The sequence below is a fragment of the Astyanax mexicanus genome, chromosome 12 (assembly GCF_023375975.1).
Source record: "Astyanax mexicanus isolate ESR-SI-001 chromosome 12, AstMex3_surface, whole genome shotgun sequence".
Lineage (NCBI taxonomy): Eukaryota > Metazoa > Chordata > Actinopteri > Characiformes > Acestrorhamphidae > Astyanax > Astyanax mexicanus.
Genome location: NC_064419.1, coordinates 2,957,664 through 2,978,662, shown reverse-complemented (window position 1 = coordinate 2,978,662; position 20,999 = coordinate 2,957,664). Strand labels below are relative to the sequence as shown.

Below are 20,999 nucleotides of genomic sequence, written 5' to 3'. Positions count from 1 at the left end.
CCACTCTCCCTGCTTGTAGACTCTTTGGCCCGTTTCTGACACCTAGCTTTCAAACTTTGAATCTCACATTATAAAATCCTGCTTAACAGCGGCCCAACTTTCATTCTATTTCTAAAATACCTCGTAGGGCCGTAGTTTGGACACCCCTGCTCTAAATCATATTTTTTTCCATTAAAAGCTGAAATATGTTCCTTTGAAGTAAACTCAGCCAATCAGCTCTCTCACCTGCCCTTCCTCTAAACCCATACATCACCCAGTGCCCCTCCCAAACTACCCCTCAGCACAATGCTGCATCTGTGAGCTGATGTATCGGAATCTCTGAGTTACTGCGCTTTTCTCCGAGTGTGCTGAGTGTAATGCCACTCAGCAATGAAGCATCAGCAGCAGTTTAAAAAAAAAAGGCGGAGTCTGATTTTACATGCATCATAAGAGGCATGTGCTAGTCTTCACTCACCTATTGATAGGGGGAGTACAGTACAGAGTTTTAAAGCAGTAAATCACTCAAAAAACAACATAAATCAGTTATTAATAATTTATAGGAGCATAGAGTGCAGGCCTGGAGTCTCCAGGGCAGTTAGTTATAGGTACAGAAACAGAGGTTTGTGCTGAAGTCTTATTTTATCTTATCTAACTAGAGCTCTGCAGTCTAAACCTGAAAACTGCATCTTGAGCTCTGAAGGACGTGAAATTATTGATGTTTTCAGCCTAAGTATTGTTCACTGACTGTTTCAGTGTATGTGATGTGAATGCCAATACTTGGTGAAATAGACTGGGCATAATTTTTCTGCTTGTTTTAGAAACAGCTGGACTGTATCAAGCATGCTCAGCTTTTAGCATGTTCTGATACAAATCCATTTTTTCCATAGTAAAGAATTATTGGTACCACCTTAAAATAAGACTACCTTTTATTAAGGGTTTTGAGTGGTTTATAAAGGAGTTTATTAATGTTTAACAATTAGGTTGCAAATACTTCAAATCCCATTAATAAGCAGTTAATAAATACATAACATAAATACGTAAATAAAAATGGCAACGGTGAGCTGAAATTTTTGTGATTAAAAATAGTGATTTCACATTTAAACCTAAACTGTCAAACCTCATATATTTCTAGATACTGATCTTACTTTGTGTTTTCCATTATTCATCAGCATGTACTCAACCTGTAAAATTAATATATTTTGAAGTATGTTTAAGTGTTTACTGTAAATTACTATTAATTACTTTGTTAAATTAAATGACCAAGCAAACAACAGACCATTGTTGCTTTATTAATTTTTGCTTTGCATCAAACTCCTTATCAATACTAATTAATAATCTAATTTTTAATCTATTTATAAACCCTTTATAAGGGTAGTCTTATTTTTAAGTGGTTATAGTATTATTTTAAGAAGCTTAATTCTAACTAAGGCCGTTTACAACTTACCAACCTTTTTGAAACAGTTTATTCTGTTTAAACCGTGTTTCTGATATTTGGTTTAACTTTCATTTCATTGGAGACCGTTCATATTTTGTCTTTTATTTGTTAATATGCATCCAAGTGAAAAAGAATAGTGTTGGTTCAGTGCCTGTTGCAAAGGTGATTTTCAGTTAACTGGAGCTTTGATGCATAAATGCACATTGATGCACATTCAATCAACATCCTTTTTTATATATATATATATATTTAACAAGACATTACAAAGCCACATGCTGCACACTTTATTTTAAAGACACAGCTCTAGAAGAAGGGGTTGCAGATACTGGATTGGCCTGCCACCAGTCCTGACCTGTCACCAGTCACCAGTTAATGATTTGTGGTGAATTTTGAAATAGATTTGGATATATATTTACAAATTAAATTATATTGAGCAGATAAAACTTGGAATATTTTGTGTTTGTATTGTCTGCAATCCCATAAAAAATGTTTGTAAATGTACATTTTTCTATTTTTTTATTTTTGTAACATTTTTTTGTCGTAACAATTTGATAATTTGGATTTGTACTCTGAAATTTTTCATAACGGTTAGGCATTTTTTATGACACTTAAAAAAAAAAGAGAGTAAAGCATTTGCAGATGCAGAACTGAAATATAAACCTTTAAATACCACTTACGAGATCTTAAGGCGTCAAAACTGAGCTTATTTGAGCTAAAGAACCTGAAGCTCTCATGTATTGTGCAGTGAGGGACCAGAACAACATCTTTATGACTCTTTTTTTTTGTTGTTGTTTCTGTTAATGTGTGAAGGTGAAACATTTGGAGGTGAGCTGCTCGTCGATGGCTGAAGATATCTGTAAGAAGAGTGCCATCATAGAGACGTACGTCATGGACAGCAGGAGAGGTAAGGGGCTCGCCGGGTCTGCTTGTGGTTGAGGTTTTTAACCTTGGGCTAATTTACTAAATCTTGAACTGTAATGCTGCACTGAGGGTCAGCTGATAGTTGTGCTCTGGAAAGCTTGAAAGCTTTACAGTGTTCTATAGTGGCCTATTATATAGTCTACCGTATTTTACAGACTATAAGGAGCATCAAAATATAAGGCGCTTTTTTTTTACGTAACAAAAGTAAGGAACAATGGTGTCACCATTTTTTCCTTCTATTTGAGGGGAAGCTGGGGGAAGTGCCTAAATAGGCAAAATAGTATGTAATTCTTAAAAAAATATTATTATTTCAAAGTCAAACGAGCGCTGAATGTTGAAAACCTTTATTTATTTGGGTGAGTAAAGCTAGCCACAGTTATTATTTATTAGCAGCGCTTAGCGCTAGTAAACGCCGCCCAACAGCGCTACACTGAGGAACCCTGAGTGTTCTGGTAAGCCAGGGTGCTATCAGCAGCTAGCAGTTCATCCCACGTAGCTTGTTTTAACACGATAAACAGGCAGACTACAGTCTAATATTATCACCTCTGAGCAGCAAAAGAGCTAGCGCAGTGGTTAGCAGCTAATGCTAATACTGCTCCAGCCTTGGTGCTGGAGAAACTTCACTGAAACTCCTATATAACACTGTACTTTAACAACGTGGCTTTACTGCTACTTAATACCTGACTGATTACATTTATATATATAAGGAGCACCGCAGTAATAAAGTGCTCTGTTGATTTATGAGTTATGTTACTTTGCCATCAGCAGCCAGAGCCCGAGAGAGCACAGTTGACCTTGCTCTCTCTAGGTAGGTAGAAGGTGCATTGTGATGCTGACTACCAACATGCAGACTACAGCCCAATATACTCACCTCTAAACAGCGAAAGATCAAGCGCTGCGGTTAGCAGCTAATGCTAATACTGCTCCAGCCTTGGTGCTGGAGAAACTTCACTGAAACTCCTATATATCTCTGTACATCAGCAGCCAGAGCCCGAGAGAGCACAATTGACCTTGATTCTTGCTTCTGAATAGCATTGCATCCCAATACATCCTTCTGAGTGCAACTTATTTACTTATTTCATTTATTTATTTATTTTTGCTCTTTTGCTTTGTGCTTTGAGAACTAAATATTTTAAATAAAAATCTTAAACTGTCTGAAAGTCGTTCTCCCGCCGTCACGCTTCAGCTGGTGATTTTTTTTTTAAGATAACAAGAAAAGAAGCTTTTTTATTTAAAGTCTGTGTAAACAGCTGGCACAAATGGTTCTATTATTATATTATATTATATTTTGAACTTGTCTTGCTATCTTGCTTGTGTAATCTCCCTTTAAATGTTTTAGCGTGTCTATTTATAATGCCGCTATTTTTGGGATGGCCCTGCGCTGCTCTCGGACGCGTTTTTTTTTTTTTTTTTAAGCAGCACTCGTTGCGAAGAAGAGAGAGGAGGGAAAGAAGAATCTAATAAGTCTGTGATCCGAGCTGCAGGCCTTCCTCCAGGCTTTATGGGTTTCTCTTTAATAAAGGCTGCCTGTGCGACGGCTGGAGGGCTGTGGTGCGCAGAGATCCTTGTGTAGCATCTCCTCTGCTCTTTCCTTTAGTTAGATTAGCATCAGACTGACCCTCTGCGTGTGTTATCTGTCTGCCTCGCTGGCCTCTCTCCCAGGCCAAATGAACATTACTGTAATGAAAATCGACTTCAAGGACGAATGGGGCCTTGTGGTTCTGCTCCTGCCTGGTTTTTGTCACTCCTGAGCTGATTTGTAAAGCATTCGGGAACATTATAGGGGCGTGTGGGCTCTGATTAGGTGTGAACTAGTCGGTGATTGACCTTAAATTGGCTCCTATTTGAGATTTGCTAATTGTTCTCAATTAGTAGAGATTTTCAAATCCTTTTTTTTTTTTGACCCCTTGATCTGATACAAATACCTTAATGCTTATTGCCTAGTCTTGGGTTGATGCTGTTAACTGTTAACATTTATTAACACTGGAACTAGAAAAGCTGGAACTCTAAACTATATCATATAGCATATCAGCATAACAGTGCTTAAAGAATGCTAATAAAACTGTACATTGCATTGCAAAGAATGTAAAAATAAATCATATTTAATTGGATCACTGTTCTATTCAAGTGACAGTTTTGTAAATCATAGGAAAGCGCAGAAACTCAGTTCCGATACATCAGCTCACAGACACCTTGTGCTGATCCACATCACCCTACACCCTACACCCTCTGTACCCACCCAGAGAGAGCAAAGACAACTGTGCTCTCTCAGGGCTTCGGCAGCTGAGGCAAGCTGCATGACCTGGATTCGAGCCAGCGATCATCTGATCTCTCGTGTTTTTAGTGCACGGTGGCACTTTAGGGACTGTAGAAAAGATGCCAAAAAAAAGTTTTGCTTATTATTTGATTTATTTACTACTTATTTCATTTGAGATATTTCCTAAAGTTTGTCCTTTTTAATACGGTCCCTAAATTGCTGCACAATGCTGTAAATGCTTGGTGGTCAAATATAATCAATATGATCATTTAAAGTTAATTTTAGTGAAGTGAAAATGAATTTTAGCAAGGACTATATATAATATAAAGGACAGGTTGAGGATTTATTTATTTATTTTTATTTTTTTACATAATTTAAAAATTAAACTGTTAAAAGCTGCTGTTTCATAAACTGCAGTTTCTGAATTTATCTTACACAAGCAATTAGCAGCAGATCGTTTAAGACCCTAAAAGGTCTGCCTGATCTTTTGGAGATGTTCTGACCCAGTCTGGTCGTCTAGCCATTACAGATTAGCAGTTTTCGGAGTGGCTCAAATCCTTATGCTTGCCCATCTTTCCTACTTTTAATTGATTAACTTTAACAGAAACTGACGGTTCACTTGCTGCCTAATATATCTTACTTTTTGACAGATTATGCATTATGAATCCTGACCCTTAAGCTGCCCCAAGAGCTTGAGTACCTTCAAGGAGATTGGATCTTTTTTACCTTTGCTTTTCTCTCTCTCTCTCTCTCTCTCTCTCTCTCTTTCTCTCTTTTTCTCACACTCATTCTCTCACTCATTCACTCATAAAGACGCTGTTTTGACGAGTAAAAGCCGTATGTGGTTACATCCTGTGCCCTATAAAGTCCTTGCCCAGGTCTTGTTGAGATTATGGCCATCATTTGGAGCCAGAGCCCCACCCCCATTATATATATAAAAAAGAAAAAAAATAGCTTACTTTCCCTCGTCCCCAGTAGAGAGGGAAGATGATGTGGCTTCTTCCTGCCCTGCCTCCCCTATGTGCCTTCCTTCTGTTTTAATTTCATGACTGACTGATTTAACATTTAATGCCAGAGTAGATTCTATTAAGGCCAGTGTCTTCTAATTGTAAATATTGTGCTATAAAAGTTGAAGGTCTCTGAACCTTTGGGGCTGTGGGCTTGCTTTTTCACATCAGCCCTCCCAACCCACACAACTCTCCACCCGTTCAAATACTACCCTATCACTAGTGTTTCCACAACACAAGGAGGGTGAGGACTAGCACACACTTCCTCCGATACATGAAGTGAAGTCAGACTCCGCCTCTTTTCAAACTGTTGTGTATGTAGCATTGCTGATTAGCATCACAGTGCTAACGCTCGGAGGAAAGCTCAGCGACTTGGTTGACTTGATACATCAGCTCACAGATGCAGCCTTGTGTTGATCGACATCACCCTAGGAGTGATGAGGGGAAAGAGTGCCATCTACTGTACTACCCACCCAGAGAGAGAAAAGCCAATTGTGCTCTCTCGGGGCTTCAGCAGCTGATAGCAAGCTGCATGACCGGGATTCTAACCATCAGTTAAAAATGTGAATTCAGCTGTAACTGGAAATATCTGTGCAACCCCCCCCCCCCCCCCCCCCACCACCACTCCCCCTTGTGCTTCTTCTCAGGCAGCCTGTTACTCACACTGACACAGAGCTGTGTATCTTCTTCTTGTGTCAAGAATCAAAACATTGCGACATGAACGTTTGATTTAATTGCATTAAGTGACATCACACGTCCTGTGATGTGACTATTGCACACGCGCATATCCTGATGACGATGCTTAAACGATATATATTGTGCAGCCATATTATACACAGTGCGCAACTTCTCTGCCAACTGCTCAAAGTTTTATAAAAATGAATTAACTTCTCAATTTGGTTACCATATAACCAATCATAATGCTTTAATGCTTCTCCTGATTGATAGTCATGTTTTCTAGCCTGACTGGCAGCATCATGGTCGAGCAGTAAGCAAGGCAGCCTAAAGAATGGGTGTGGAGATGGATAGATAGTTCTTCCACATGTTTGGGAAAAGGACAGACAGACAAACGAGAAAAAGAGAGAAAGAAAAGGAGAAGAAGAGGAGGAAAGAGGGACTGGAGGAGCCGAAGCGACGGTGCTAGATGAGAGCTGACATTAGCAAGGATGTAAATGATTCAGCACACGGATATGCCTGAGTGAACCTAACACTCGTCCTCAATAATGCAGCGAGAGGGCGAGCAAAAAGCAGCAAGGAGAGGGACCAGCCCATCTTCTTACTGCTGCTTTCGGGCCAATCCAGACAATATAGGTGCTCGGCTCTTCTTCTGGAGAGATTTCTACCCTGTAGACTTCTGTTTTATCATATATATTTTACCGTCCAAGCCTACAGTAGCCAGAGCCTCCTGAAGAAAAGACCTTGTTGAGCTGGGGTCATGTGTTGGATTAGGGATGAGATTTTAGCTGCGTTTGATGCGTTTTAGACTAAGAGATTGGACTTCTGGTTTCTGGCGTCTGTTCATTAATGATTTAATGCCAGAACTGCTTGGTGAACATGGTGAAGGTGTGCCAATTGCTAAAAAAAATTGTAGACAAAAAGCTTTAGTCACTTTAAAAATGAGTAATTAATACCAAACAATGACTTGTTCATGACTTGTTTAGTGATTTAACACCAGCACTGGTTGGTAAACATGGTGAATGTGTTCTTTACAGCTTAAAAATGCTTAGATTGCTAATAGATTGTGGTAAAAAAAAAAGCTTAAGTCACTTAAAACAAAAGAGTAGTTCATACCGATACCTGCCAGATAAAGCAGAGAAAAACGGCAGGTTTAAGTTCATTTTTCCAGCTGAAAGATACAAGCTAAACAAGGCTAGAATAGGGCTAGATCTTAGCCTTAGATTTAAATCTTTTGTTAAACCAAAAGACTGATTGCATTTTTATTTATAAATAACTTTTAAAGACATATTTTTTTTTATTGACATGTGAATTAAGTAGCACTGCAATTGCATTACCAAAGTACATTTACGATTAAAGTATATATATTATAAGTGGACCAGCTGTATAAAGCACTGGTTTAATCTCCCGATCAGTGGACCAACACCAGCAGATGACATGTCTCTCCAAACCATCACTGATCATCAGTAAATTTTACATTTAATTTGTAAATCAAGGGAGCAGTCTGGAGTCTGGAGGAAGAGTGGAGAGACACACAGTCCAAACTGCTCGAGGTCTAGTGTAGTCTAAGTTTCCACCAGTCAGTGATGGTTTGGAGAGACATGTCTGCTATCTGCTGGTGTTGATCCACTGTGTTTTATTATCAAGTCTAAAATCTTACAGCACTTCATGCTTCCCTCTGCTACTGACAACTTTGTTTTATGGAGATGCAGATTTCATTTTCCAGCAGGACTTTTTGCACACTGCCCACACTGCCGAAAGTACCAATTGGTCTTATATAATATAATATAATATATATATATTTTTTTTTAATCGCTGATTTTTGGATTTTTATTGGCTGTAAGCCATAATCATAATCAACAATCAAAGAAATAAACGCTTATAATTGTATAGACTTCTATATAGACTTCTTCACATCTGTGGTGTTGGGAGCGCTCTTTACTCCTGATTGAGCTTTTTGAAGAGCTGAAGGAAACAGCTTTGCTCAGCACTTTGAGCAGTGGGGGGAGGAATTCACTACAGTTGGTTCATGCTTGCATGGTCCTGCTGCTTTCTCCTTGAAGCGTAGTGCAAGATCCTTCAGGAGCAGCGGTGATCAATAGGTCAGAACTCCACGTGTTCGTGCACGGCAGTATTGACATCTGCGTTTGACGCTTACTTGCGGTACTTTGCGGCCCTGTTTTTAGTTTAGTCCTTAGATAGCTTTTCAGCCTTTTTTTTTTAACATTTCATTAATGAAAATGGTGATTTAACATTTGTAGCTCATGAATGTTCAAGAGTGTGTGTGGTTTTGTGTGTGTATGATGTAATATGGGGCGAAGAGGGTGTCTCTGCAGGGGCGGGTGGGCTAATTCTGCATTCAGGTACACACTGCAGTCATGTGTGTGCAGTGTGTGTGTGTGTAAGTGTGAGTGTGTGAAGCGCGCTGTCTCTTGCTAAGTGCTCTTTCCTGCAGGAGGAGTCAGCCAGGGTGAAGCTCTCAGGCGAACACAAGCCTTGCTGCAGTCTGTAGACCCTCCACCCCACCCCATCCCACCCCATCCCACTCCTTACGTGTCCTGTTGTGCACATGCAGTGGTGCATGAAGTGAGCTAACCTTTCACTTTGCACCATCTCTCCTACTGTGCCGCTAAGGGTGAAACAAAACAGCCCTGAGTTTCTGAATGCCTCGCCCGTCTCTCCCGTCCTGTAAGTCCTGTAAGTCCTGTAAGGATTTAATGGCTGTGGAAGTTCTGCGTCATTGAAGTGAATTGTTGCAAATCACTCAATTAGTCTCATGCCGGAACTTACATTAGCAGAATAAGAGAACCTAAAGCCAGAACTAATGGGCTTTTCTGCTTACAGTGAGCCGCGAACAAAAGCCGAGAACAGAGCCTCATGAGAACGCTGCGGAACGCTGCATAATCTGAGCCGTATAAAAGAGAAAAAATGATGTGTAAAATTCTGTAATATTACTCTACCGCCTCAGTGCACCTGCTTCTTTTTTTTGTATCTCTCAGCTTGTCCAGAAATGCATGTAATGAAGGTAAGCCTGTTCTTTTAGTGGCTAAGAGTTTTCACTTCCCAGTTGAATTCTGGTACTGTGTAAATAGAAATTAAAAAAAAAAAAAAAAAAAAAAAAAAAACATACTTTTTTCACTTCAGATTCTCTCAGCTTGTCCAGAAATGCATGTGGTAAGCGTGTCCTTATTGGTGGATTACACTTCTCAGCTCAGTTCAGAGTTTGGACTGTGCAAAACCTTGTAAAGCCTTGTAAAAATTTTAGGGAGCGCTGCATGAATCATGTTATTCATGTTGTTAAATTTATATTTAAAAACTAAAATCAATAAAATTCTGTAATATTACTGTAAAATTACATCTCATTGCACATGTTTCTTTCTGTCTCTCTCAGCGTGTTCAGAAAGGCATGTAATAAGCTTGTTCTTAAGTGGTGAGTTACACGTCCTAGTTGAATTCTGGTACCATTTAAAAATATTAATAAATAAATAAAAAACTAATCTTACAATTCTGAGAAAGCTTGTTTTAATGAGCCTAAAATCCGCACTTAAAATCCTTACATTTTTCCAAAAATCTTCAGTGCAGCGTTATACAGGAGCTTCAGTGGCGTTTCTCCAGCACCAAGGCTGGAGCAGTATTAGCATTATCTGCTTACCGCAGCGCTAGCTCTTTCGTCATTCAGAGGCGAATATATATTGGACTGTAGTGTGCATGTTTACCGTGTTAAAACAAGCTATGTGGGACGAACCGCTAACTAATAGCGCCCTAGTTTACCGGAACTCTCTCAGTGGGCGACATTTACTAGCGCTAGTCACGGCTAACCGAGGCTACTGCTTAAGAATTTTTAATTTTTAAAATTAGAAGAGAAATATGGCGACATCCTTGCTTTTTACTATTGTTGCTTAAAATGCGCCTTATAATCCAGTGTGCCTTATGTATGAAAATAGACCAAAAAATGGTTCGAAAAATACAGTAAATGTGTGTAGAATAAAAAATCATAAAGCCATAACTAATGGCCTTATCATTTTACAGAGAGCTGCAAACAAACATCTCACAGCTTGTCCAGAAATGCATGTGTTGTTAAGCTTGTCCTTTCCTGGTGGATTACACTTCCCATCTTTACCAGAGTTCTGGTATCATTTAAAAACAAACAAAAAAAAAAAACGTACTAATCTAAGAAAGCCGATTTTAACTAGACTAATAGGCTTTTCTGCTTACAAAGAGCTGCGAACCAAAGCCGAGAACAGAGCCGCGTTTGTTGGGAAATCTTGCTCGATACCAGACCGTTCTCCTGGAAACGGTTGTTCATCATCTGGCACCGATGTGCAAAAGCACACGCTCCCTCTGTTTCAGATCTATGACGGTGGATGAGACATAGCGGGCAGGAACCTAGTTGAGGAGATGAAATAGCCTGCTTCCCCTCTGGTCCTTTTTCCATTTAACCTGTCTCGCTCCAGTGGGAGTTGGCTGCAGGGCTGCAGTTAGCTGCGTAGGCAGTAGGCGCCCCAGTGAGTCAGGCAGCATCGCCTGCTGGAAAAGCTTTAGGAAGGTCCTAATGAAGCTTCCGAACAACTGGCCCTTGGTGTAATCTCGGTGGAGTTTTAGTGAAGGTGATGAAAGGAGAGGAGGTTTTACCGTTGTTTTAAAGGTTGGGGCCACAGCTGGAGCTTGGTGGAATTGATCAAATTTAACACGATGAAATACATTCTCACAGTTTCTTCTTATTATGGTGTTAGATGGGAGATATTAAAGCAGCAAAATGTAGCTTATTAAACACCTTAAAATAACTTAAAAGCTTAAAATGATTGCTTTTAGCTGCACTGTGTGACTTTGGTGAAGTGGCATGAAAGCGCAAGTCATATTACAGAATGTGTGTAAAATCCTGTACTATTACTCAATCATCTCAGTCAACATGCTTCAATTCAGATGCTTGGAACTGGTTAGAGCACTGGGCCATCAATGGTGGGCACTGGTTAGAGCACTGGGCCGTCAATGCTGGGCTCTGGTTAGACCACAGGCCCATCAATGGTGGGCACTAGTTACAGCTCCAGGCCATCAATGCTGGGCACTGGTTATAGCACCTGGCAATCAATACTGAGCACTGGTAAGACACTGGACCATCAATGCAGGGCACTGATTGGAGAACTGGGTCATCAATGCTGGTCACTGATTGGAACACCACTCCACCAATATCATGTTTGTGGGTTCTATACCCTAGCTCAGCAAGCTGCTACTGTTGAGCCCTTGAACACAAGTATGGTCTCTATGGTTGTCTTAATTCTGTATCTCTCAGCTTGTCCAGAAATGCATGTGTGGCAATGCAAAGCTGCTTGCCGTGTCTGCACAATGTTATGCACTGAGCTTCTGCCACATGATTGGCTGATTAGGTAATTGCATTAATGTGTAGCTGTTCCTGATAAGATAGAGTGCTTGGTGAGCGTGTATTGCTCAGCATTAGCAACCGCAAATTTTGCCAATTACAAAGTTATGACTTTCACTTTCATTAAGCTTCCATTATTGGGGATTTTGATGGCCTAAGCGCTGCCACTATAATTAGGAGATCGCTGGTTCGAATCCTGCTCATGTAGCTTGCCATCGCCTACCAGAGCCCTGAGAGAGCACAATTGTTTCTGTTCTCTCTGGGTAGGTACAGTAGATGGTGCTCTTTCCCCCTTTTCACTCCTAGGGTGATGTCGATCAGCACAAGGCTGCGTCTGTGAGCTGATGTATCGAAACCGAGTCGCTGCTCTTTCCGCCGAGCGGCAATGCTGAATCAGTAATGTTGGGGCATTACTACTGATAGGGGAAGTCTTAATAAATGGGTTGGGTATATGGCTGTGTAAATTGGGTAAATTTTTCTTTTAATCAGAATCTTTACAGCTCTGCCGCTCCTCTCAGGTCATTATTTACTCTCGTCCTCAAGACACCTCCGTGTTTCTTTAGCCAGCTCTGCGGCCGGGGATCCCCTGAGCTGAGAGCCTGATGACATCAGCGTCTGCCCCTTCATCTGATGCCTCTCTGAGTACCCGGCTCCTTCGTTTAGCGTTCTCCCGCTGGCCTGTGGCAGGGCACTAAGCGGAAGAGCGATTCTGGCGCTGGTCCACGCCTCTGAAACCCATCCCCGCAGCATTTTCCACCCATTAGAGGAGGGAGTCCTCTCTGTAAATCTGCTTTGTGGATTCATCAAAGCTTTTCAATGGAGCTCTGCCTCCACGCTGCAGCAAATTAGAATTAATGTTGCTGATCAATGTGTAAGAATTACTAGTTACAGGCAGGTGTGGCATTTTCCCATCGATGCCGTCATTACCGCTGACGTTGATGTAGCTGCTGTTGCCTCGCGTCGAGGATCTCGCTGGTCTCGTGGCACAGAGTTTAATCTGTTCACTTCAGGTGTGGCCTGATTGCTTGCTGATTGCTTCATCCTTTTCGAGAGCTTTGCACTGGGTTTAATGCAATATTCTGGGTGGAAAAGTATATGGAAATGAATATACTCACTTCTTACCAAGTAGGGCTGCAACGATTAGTCAATATAATTAACAATGTCGATTATTAAAAAATTTCATTGTCAACTAATCATTAATTTGTAACAGTACCACATTACACAAAGTGCTGGGGACACAGTAATGCAATAGGAGATGGATAAATTCTTCACTCACACAGTGTCTAAACGTGTCTAAACTCAGCAGATTACATAATAACTCACTAAATATCAGTAATTTCCATGTTTTAACGACATACAGACATTTAAATATCTTTTACATCTCATGATCAGCTGTTTTGATCGTTTTTTAGAGACGGAGGACATGGCAGAAATAAACGTTGACTAATCGTCTAATCGAAAAAAGTGATTTCTTGATTCTACAGGTCTGGCAGTAATCAGGCCTGGTTGTGGTTAGTAAAGAAATTTAACTCTGCTCTCCAAAAAGTGTGATTAATCACATTTAAGTTATGGGGGAAAAACATTTATTAAAATAATTTCAAAAGTGCTTTTATGTTTGCTCAGGTTATATTCGTCTGATATTAAAGTTTGTTTGATAATTATTAAACAGAGTATTTCAGATTAATTTCTGTTATCTATCCAAAAACAGAGCTTCCCATTATGGAATACAAATTCTCAAACATTTATATTCTTCAGACCAGCCTTAATAAATAATTCTGATTTTTCTTGACCTCAACATTTCTGCCCAGCGTTAATCTTCCTGCTTTTAATCCTTCTTCTAGAATGCACACACTGCATATAAAGCATGCAGTAGCACGAAGTCCTTGATGGCATATTTTACATATAACCTCTACATATAACGGCACAAAGGGCCTTAAGCACTTCTGCATTCACATCCAATCGCCTCACAGCCATTCAGCACCTTCCTCCACGCTCGTTTCCTCCCTTTCTTCTTCTTCTTCTTCTTCTTTTGGAAGTCTCAGAGACCGGCGAAGGCTCACCCCCTGCTAGTGTTGTGACGAGGAGCAGAGAGGGGCGTTCGGCTTCTCCTGCTGTTTGCTGTCACCCTTCGCGGGTGAGCGAAATGTCAGGCGTAGCCTCAAACGCTGAAAGCTGTGGACTCAAAGGTTGAGCACGCCTCTGGGCTGGGGTTAAAGTCTCCATTAACAATAGCTTCTCACTTTACTACGTAACACTGTACCCCTGCGAGCGCGTGGTGCACGTGGTGTTCCGGTACTCCTCCTGAAGTACCTCCTGGGCTGGTATAATAGGTCTTCAGAAGTTGTCGGCTTTTCAGAAACACTTGCGTCAGATCTATAAGCTGCTGTAGCAGCTGTTTTTCCAGCTTAAATGAGCATGAGATTGCTACACTTTACGTCTTGATGCATCGCCAAATAGCGAGATGCATTTGTGGCTGTTAAGTGCTGTGTGGCGCATCATGAAAGTAGCTACGTTGTGTAAGTTGTGTAAGTCCAAATGCTGTGAAATGGTCAGAAATATAAACAGCCCTCAGCTACTTGTAATTTGCACCTATTGCTTAATTTCTTAAAGGGAAACTAATTTTACCATTTTCTAATATTGATTTTCTCTGCCCTCAGCACAAATTTTTCAAAAGGCTAAAAAAACAAAGAAAAAAAGTGGTAAAAAAAAAAAAGTGAGAAGTAGTTTGGGAGGGACACTGGGTGATGTATGGGTTTAGAGGCAGGTTTGGACACACCTTAAATTTTTTATCTAGGGATTAGGTTTCAGTATTTAAAAAAAAAACTCCTCTAAACTGTGAAGTCATATGGGATTATTTATTAAACAAAAAAGATTAAAACCAGAATATGTTTTCTATTTCAGTAGAAGTATTAAAGTACCACCTATTACTTTTATAGAGACAGTTTTGCACACCTCAGTCAGTTTTATGAAGTAGAGTCACCTGAAATGTCAGGCTTTCATTTAACAGCCGTGCTGAACTCATCAAGAGTTAATTATTTGAATTTCTTGCCTCTTAATAAAGTGTTTGAGAGCATCAGTTAAAGTAAAGTAGTGAAGAGGTAGAGTTACAGGTATACAGTGAATAGTGAATATTTGAGTAATGTTCTTATCTTTATTATGACAAGAACTAGTCAGCTAAGTAGATACTGATAAAATTGATGAAACTGGCCCTCATTAGGAGTGCCCCAGGAAAGGAAGAGCAAGAGTTTTCTCTGTTGTACAGGATAAGTTCATCAGAGTTATCAGCCTCAGAAACTGCAAGTTAACAGCTCCCCAGATAAGAGCATCTAAATGCTTCAGAGACTGGATTACTTCAGTATTACATTACAATGTAGAAAATAAAATAAAATTAAAAACACTCAATAAAAAGGTGTGTCCAAGCTTTTGACCTTGGAACATTGGGTTTCCATTCAAAGACATCAAGTTGACATAAAGTATAGTTACTGACAAATTGAAAGTTATTTCCTTTTTGTCGTGGCTCAGAGCTAACCTGCTCTCCTGGATAGATTTTGTTTCTGCTAAACTGTGCACCGGTTAGCAAGGGAAGCGTTTTGCTTAGCTGTAATGAAAATGCAGCTGTCAGTCTTCATTTAGAAAGCTGTGCTTTCAAGCGGCAGTGCTTTAAAAGTGATGGGCTGCAGTTTGTCTGTTTAAGGGTATACTGGTTTTACTTGGTAAACTGTGTAGTGCTCTTTAAAAATATACTGCTTGCCTTGGTTATTGAGCTAAACTTTATGTAGACTGACATGAAAAATGTCATGTGATTTGGGACTAGCGCCATGTCCTATGGAAGCTAAAGAATGCTAATTTTTAACCTGTAGGATATACGTGTGCATTAAATTTGGCTTTGGTTTTCTGTTCACACTGACCGTCATGATCGTAACCACCCACTGCACTGTCTACTGTGGGTGGTAATGCCTTATTTGGTTTATTCCTCATATTCTGTAGACGTCAAATTAAACTTTTAATGGTTCTACAAAAAAAAAGTGTGTATTTTCTACATGACCAGTCTAGCCAAGGTAGGATGCGTTTCTACATCATAAAAGGCTAATATATATACATATATACACATATACATAATATATATATATATATATATATATATATATATATATATATAGCTAAAAAAAAAGGATATTTTCATTTTTAGGACGCAACTGAGGTATCCTTCACAGCCCATGGTTACCCACAATTCTCAGCACACCTTAAACATGTAGGAAAAAAGGTAAAGCAGTACTTAAAATTTTAGGTAAAATTAGAGGAAATGAAGCCTCAGAGAAAGATTTCATTTTCATGTCGCATCTCATTGTGTGATATTTGCTAAAAGTGTCACATCATTTCTTTTTTTATTTAGTGCTCATCTGATGTCACACTACGAAAATGTAATGTTTCTTACATCTGGCCCCCATTATTACATGATAATTCACATCGCCTTGCCATGAGCACACTAGCCAACTTACAAAATAGCACCTCACAACTTGCACAGTTTAAAAAAAAGTCTATAGAAATATATATAGATGCATAGATATAGACAAATATATGAAAATCAAACTGAAATATGCCATATACACATATGTCTATGGTGTTGGTACTGGTACTGAAGTCATCACACCACCTGTCAGGGTATTGCAGTGATGGTTGCGGTCCTGGAGTTACGAGCTGACCTTGAATTTCTCCAGTCACCCAGATGGAGTGATATTCGAGAGAGACGCAGCCCGATCGAACTGATAGCGTTTGCCCTTGACACGCTTGGCATGCTCCGGCCAGCTCACTTCTCCACCCGTCTTCTGTAAAACTGCACCCGAGCGTCTGCAGGTTCACCTGAAGCTCGGGCGTACCTGTGCACTGCTGTTAACGAGGTGTCGCTCTGTATCATTTAGCTCATTAACAGACCAGCTGTCTTCTGTACATCACCGACTTACAGTACCAGCTGCTCATCTTTAACCAGCTCCCTCGTCCAGTTACAGCCATCCACCTGTGCTTTCTCTACCAGCACGCCAGCCTGAGAACCTTACCAACATCACCCAGCCTTATTCATACTCGCTTAGCCTTGCACAGCCTTATTCAGCCTCACCCAGCTTCATTCCTCCTCATCCGGACTTTTCCAGTCTATTCAGCTTTATTCAGCCGTACCCGGCTAACTAATCTAGCCTTAGTTAGTCTCATTCAGCCTCACCCAGCCTTCTTCAGCATCACCCTGCCTTATTCAGCTTTGCCCTTTCTCAGTGCCACCCAGCCTAGTTTAGCCTTGTTCAGCTTCACCCAGCCTTATTTAGCCTTACCCAGCCTAGTCTTGTCTTACTTAGATGCACCCAGCCTTATTCAGCTTCACTCAGCCTTATTCAGACACACTCTTACCAAGCCTAGTTCAGCCTCACCCTTGCTTATTTAGCCTCACCCAGCCTAGCCTAGTCTAGTCTTACACAGCCTTGTTTAGCCTCACTTAGCCTTATTCAGCTTCACTAGGCCTTACTCAGCTTCGCTAGGCCTTACTCAGCTTCACTCAGCCTTATTAAACCTTACCTGCCTTATCACCCAGCCTTTTCTTAGCCTCATCTGGCCTTATACAGCTACTACCCAGTCTAATTTAGCTACATTCAGTCTAATTCAGCCTCACTCAGCCTTATTCAGCCTCACTCAGTCTGTTTCAGCTTCACTTAACCTTATTTAGTCTTATGCAGCCTTTTTTTGCCTCACCTGGCCTTATTCAGCCTTACCAAGCTTAGTTCATCCATACTCAGCCTCACTCAGCCTTATTTAGCCTCAACCTCACACAGCCTTACTCAGCCGAGTTTAGATTTACTCAGCTTCACTCAGCCTTATTCAGCCTCACCCAGCTTATCCAGCCATTTAAAACCTTTTCAGTTTCTTTTTGCACTTTTTTAGAACATTTAATTACCTGCAACTTTTCCACCATCCTACTAAGCATCTTTAAAAGCACATTGGGCTGTTCTAATACATTCATACCTTGAGTGTTGCCTGGAAACTGGCACCTGTAAGCTCCAGTTTAATTCCTACAGACCTTCATAAGAACTGCTTGAACTGGTGTTCTTCAGGAGATTTCCATCTGTGATGTGTTGGTCTGATGAAATGAACAAACATTCAAAAGAGTTTAATGGCTTTTCTGAAATAGAGCGGAACTCGATGAGTCGCTTAATTTCAGAGTGAATGGCACTGATATCTTGGGTCGTTGAAGTTTGTGGCAAACCTCAGGTGTTCAACAATATATGACTCTCAAATCCAGAAGGACTCTGAGGTTTCCCGTAGCTTTAGTCAAGTTATTATGTAGCGTAGCCTATAGCCTACCTAAGTGTTATAAACATGTAGCTGCTAATTTTATACTAAAGATAAGATAAATATAATTCCCAAACTTTCTAGGTTATAAGGTTATCATAATGTTTTTAGCCATTTCTGTCTTTTCTGACTTGAATGCAATAATTTATTACCCTTTGCGAATTGGTTACAAATTTGACTGACATCCTCTAGTAAAAATACCTAACTTTTTACCTCCTCATGTAAAACTAGTCCTTAAATCTGAAAAGGCCTAAAGGGGCACTAAACTCCCCCTCAGCTCAAATTTGAAAAAGGCAAAAAAAAAAATGGGAGTAGTAGTTTGGGAGAGGCACTGGGTGATGTATGGGTTTAGAGGCGAGAGCTGGTACGGAGAGCTGATTGGCTGAGAGGCAGCAGCAGCAGTGTGCCTCTGATAGCGGTGAGACGCAGATGGTTGGACGTCCTCAGCAGGCGGGGGCGGGGTTATTGGTTGACTGAATTGCATATATACCAAAGTATACGAACACATCCTCCACGCCTATAGCACTGTTGAACCTGTGAAGGCGCTGCAGAGGCAGAAATTACCACGATAAATGTGTTTTATGTTATAGAAATTCTAAGCAGGACTGGTATATTTTATTACTTTAAAGGAACAAATAAAAAAATATTGTTTAGGGTTTAATGGCTCTTTAATACTGAAATGTTTTATGTTTCAGCATTAATATAAAAAGAAGTAGGTTTGGATCTCTAAGGGTTAATTCTGCCCGTCCCTTTTTCTTCTTTCTCTTTCTTTTGTTTCTTTATTGCTTATTGATTTACTTGTTCTCTTCTTTGTCTTTCTCTCTCTTTTCACTCTCTGCACATCTTGCTCTTTCTTTCTTGTTGTTTTTCCCCCTCATTCTTTCTCTATTGTGTATATCTTCTCTTAATTTTTCTCTTTTTGTCTCTTTCTCTCTGTTCTTCTATGTATCTTTCATTTTCTTTTTTTTTTCTTTTTGCTTTTTTTCTCTTGTTCTTTTCTTTGTTCATTGATTACTTACCTATTTTCCCCTTTATTTTCCCTCTTTTTCTCTCTCTTTTCTTCACACTTCCTGTGCTCTGGTTTTTAATTGATGCTGAATGGTTTATTGATGCGGCTGATGGGACGGTGAGGCTCTGGCTGGTGTTGGGGTGTTGGAGGTGAGGGAAACTGGAGCTTAATGTCCTCTTTGTTCTCTCAGCCTCTTCTTATCACACACCAGCGCTTCACTGATGGGGTCTGTCGATGTCCGTGGGGCTGCTGGAGAAGAGCTTTTTAGTAGAAACATTTTAGACAAGTGTATAATTTACATTTACGTTACAGTGTTTTAAAAAAATATCTGTCGGGAAAGGAAAAAGAAATATTATATATTTTTTGCGAACTATGTTCATGCACCAGTTGAATAAAAAAAAAATATATAGAAATGTCAATACAGAATTGAAAAAAAAAATCGGATATGAAATGGATTTCTGTTGTAGTCATGGACCTCCTAAGATAACAGTATTTTTTTTTATTTAAATAGAATACATTAAATGTATTGTTTCACATTATAAAGCAGGCCACAGGTTTCAAGCAATATGGGAAAGAAAAAGGATCTCTCTGCTTAAAAAAAAAAAAAGTGAGATAGAACAGTGCCTTGGACAAGGTATTTAAAAATATTGATATTTTGCAAAAACTGAAGTGTGATCATCTTAAAAAAATATATACTGTTATCATTGGGATGTTTGTTCAATAAAAATTTTACTTAATGGATAATTATTTGAAATTTAAATTCATTTGCTTTGACCATTTAGGAAAATCTAAGAAAAATATCCCAATTGCAATTTGGAACATGATGTGTGTGTGTGTATATATATATATATATATATCCACAATAGATTTGTCTTATTCTATTGGTAAGCTGTGTGTGCATTTGTACAACTGTAAAATTTAAAGTAGCTGGGAATGCATTGATTGGAAGAAGGACAGTAGAGACAGTTACTCCACTAAAAGCAGAATGGATGAGCAGGTGTCCCACTTCTTTTGTCTATATAGTGGATATATAGTGTTAGATATATGCGGATTGGTATCTAGACAGTGTTCTGGAAGCGGCACCTGGTAAAGATCTGCATCTGCTTTGTGTATCTGAGAGTTAAGACAATCTAATTCAGATCCATTATTTCTTTTTTAGGGTCCAGTAGCGTTCTCATTAGGCATGTGATTTGGTAGCATTGTCCCTGTGGTCTGCTTTGTTTGATAATTTGGTTTACTCTGCCTTTGGCTTTGGTCAGCAGTGCTGAGCTGAAATTATTAGCTCGTTAATTAGTTTCACAGCCATCTGACCAAAGAGGCCATTGATTTTAAGACTAAACTCCTCTTGCTTTACTATATAAAACATATTGTTTAGATCTTTGCATATAAAAAACATTAATTATGCATATTTTGCAGAAGAAACTGATAGTAATAAAATGTTTTCTTGTAATTGCGTAATTACATTAAAAAGCTGCAAATAATTTAGTGTGACAAAGCCATGTAAAAAAAAAAAAATCCTACAAAGACTAGGGTTTTAGCTTGTTTATAATTTTTTTTGTCGATTTTTAGTTTACTACACGATTTTGATTTAATTGAAATAAACTCTTTGACTTAAAAGTTTACTTTTTTTTATTTATTTATTTTTTATCTCCTGTAAAGTTGCTGTTTTGGAGATACTTGTTTTTCATTGGACAGCGACTGTATACATTAATATATCAAACGTTACAGGATAGCTTTTATTGTGCCAAAATAGTAGCAAACGTTACTATTTAAAGGTTTCTGGAAAAAAAAAAAAATATATATATATATATATTTTTTTTTTTTTCTCCTCATGAATCCACAATAAAACTTGTATGAAACCAAAATAAAATATATTCTTAAGTTCACACGCAGCTTTTTTTTTTTTTATTATTAAACAATGTGTGAAAATAACCTAGAACCAAAACCTACAGAAATTCACTGAGTCCAGTTGTACATGTAAAGATGTACAATCTTGATTAACCCAT

The 20,999-nt window shown here is 39.3% G+C and overlaps 2 protein-coding genes and 1 long non-coding RNA gene across 4 annotated transcripts in view; 2 read left to right on the top strand and 1 right to left on the bottom strand.

Annotated features, from left to right (window-relative positions):
* si:dkey-8e10.3 (serine/threonine-protein kinase SBK1) overlaps positions 1-20,999 on the bottom strand; it is a 426,835-nt gene that overhangs the window by 178,818 nt on the left and 227,018 nt on the right. The gene's annotated exons all lie outside the window — the stretch shown is intronic.
* The window catches only part of LOC125806217 (uncharacterized), a 185,599-nt gene that overhangs the window by 150,800 nt on the left and 13,800 nt on the right, over positions 1-20,999 (top strand). The gene's annotated exons all lie outside the window — the stretch shown is intronic.
* The window catches only part of gripap1 (GRIP1 associated protein 1), a 79,406-nt gene that overhangs the window by 47,062 nt on the left and 11,345 nt on the right, over positions 1-20,999 (top strand). For both annotated transcript variants that reach the window (XM_022670615.2, XM_022670614.2), the window contains one exon: positions 2,225-2,318. In XM_022670615.2, coding sequence (XP_022526336.1) covers positions 2,225-2,318 — 94 coding nt within the window. The remainder of the gene's footprint in view (positions 1-2,224; positions 2,319-20,999) is intronic.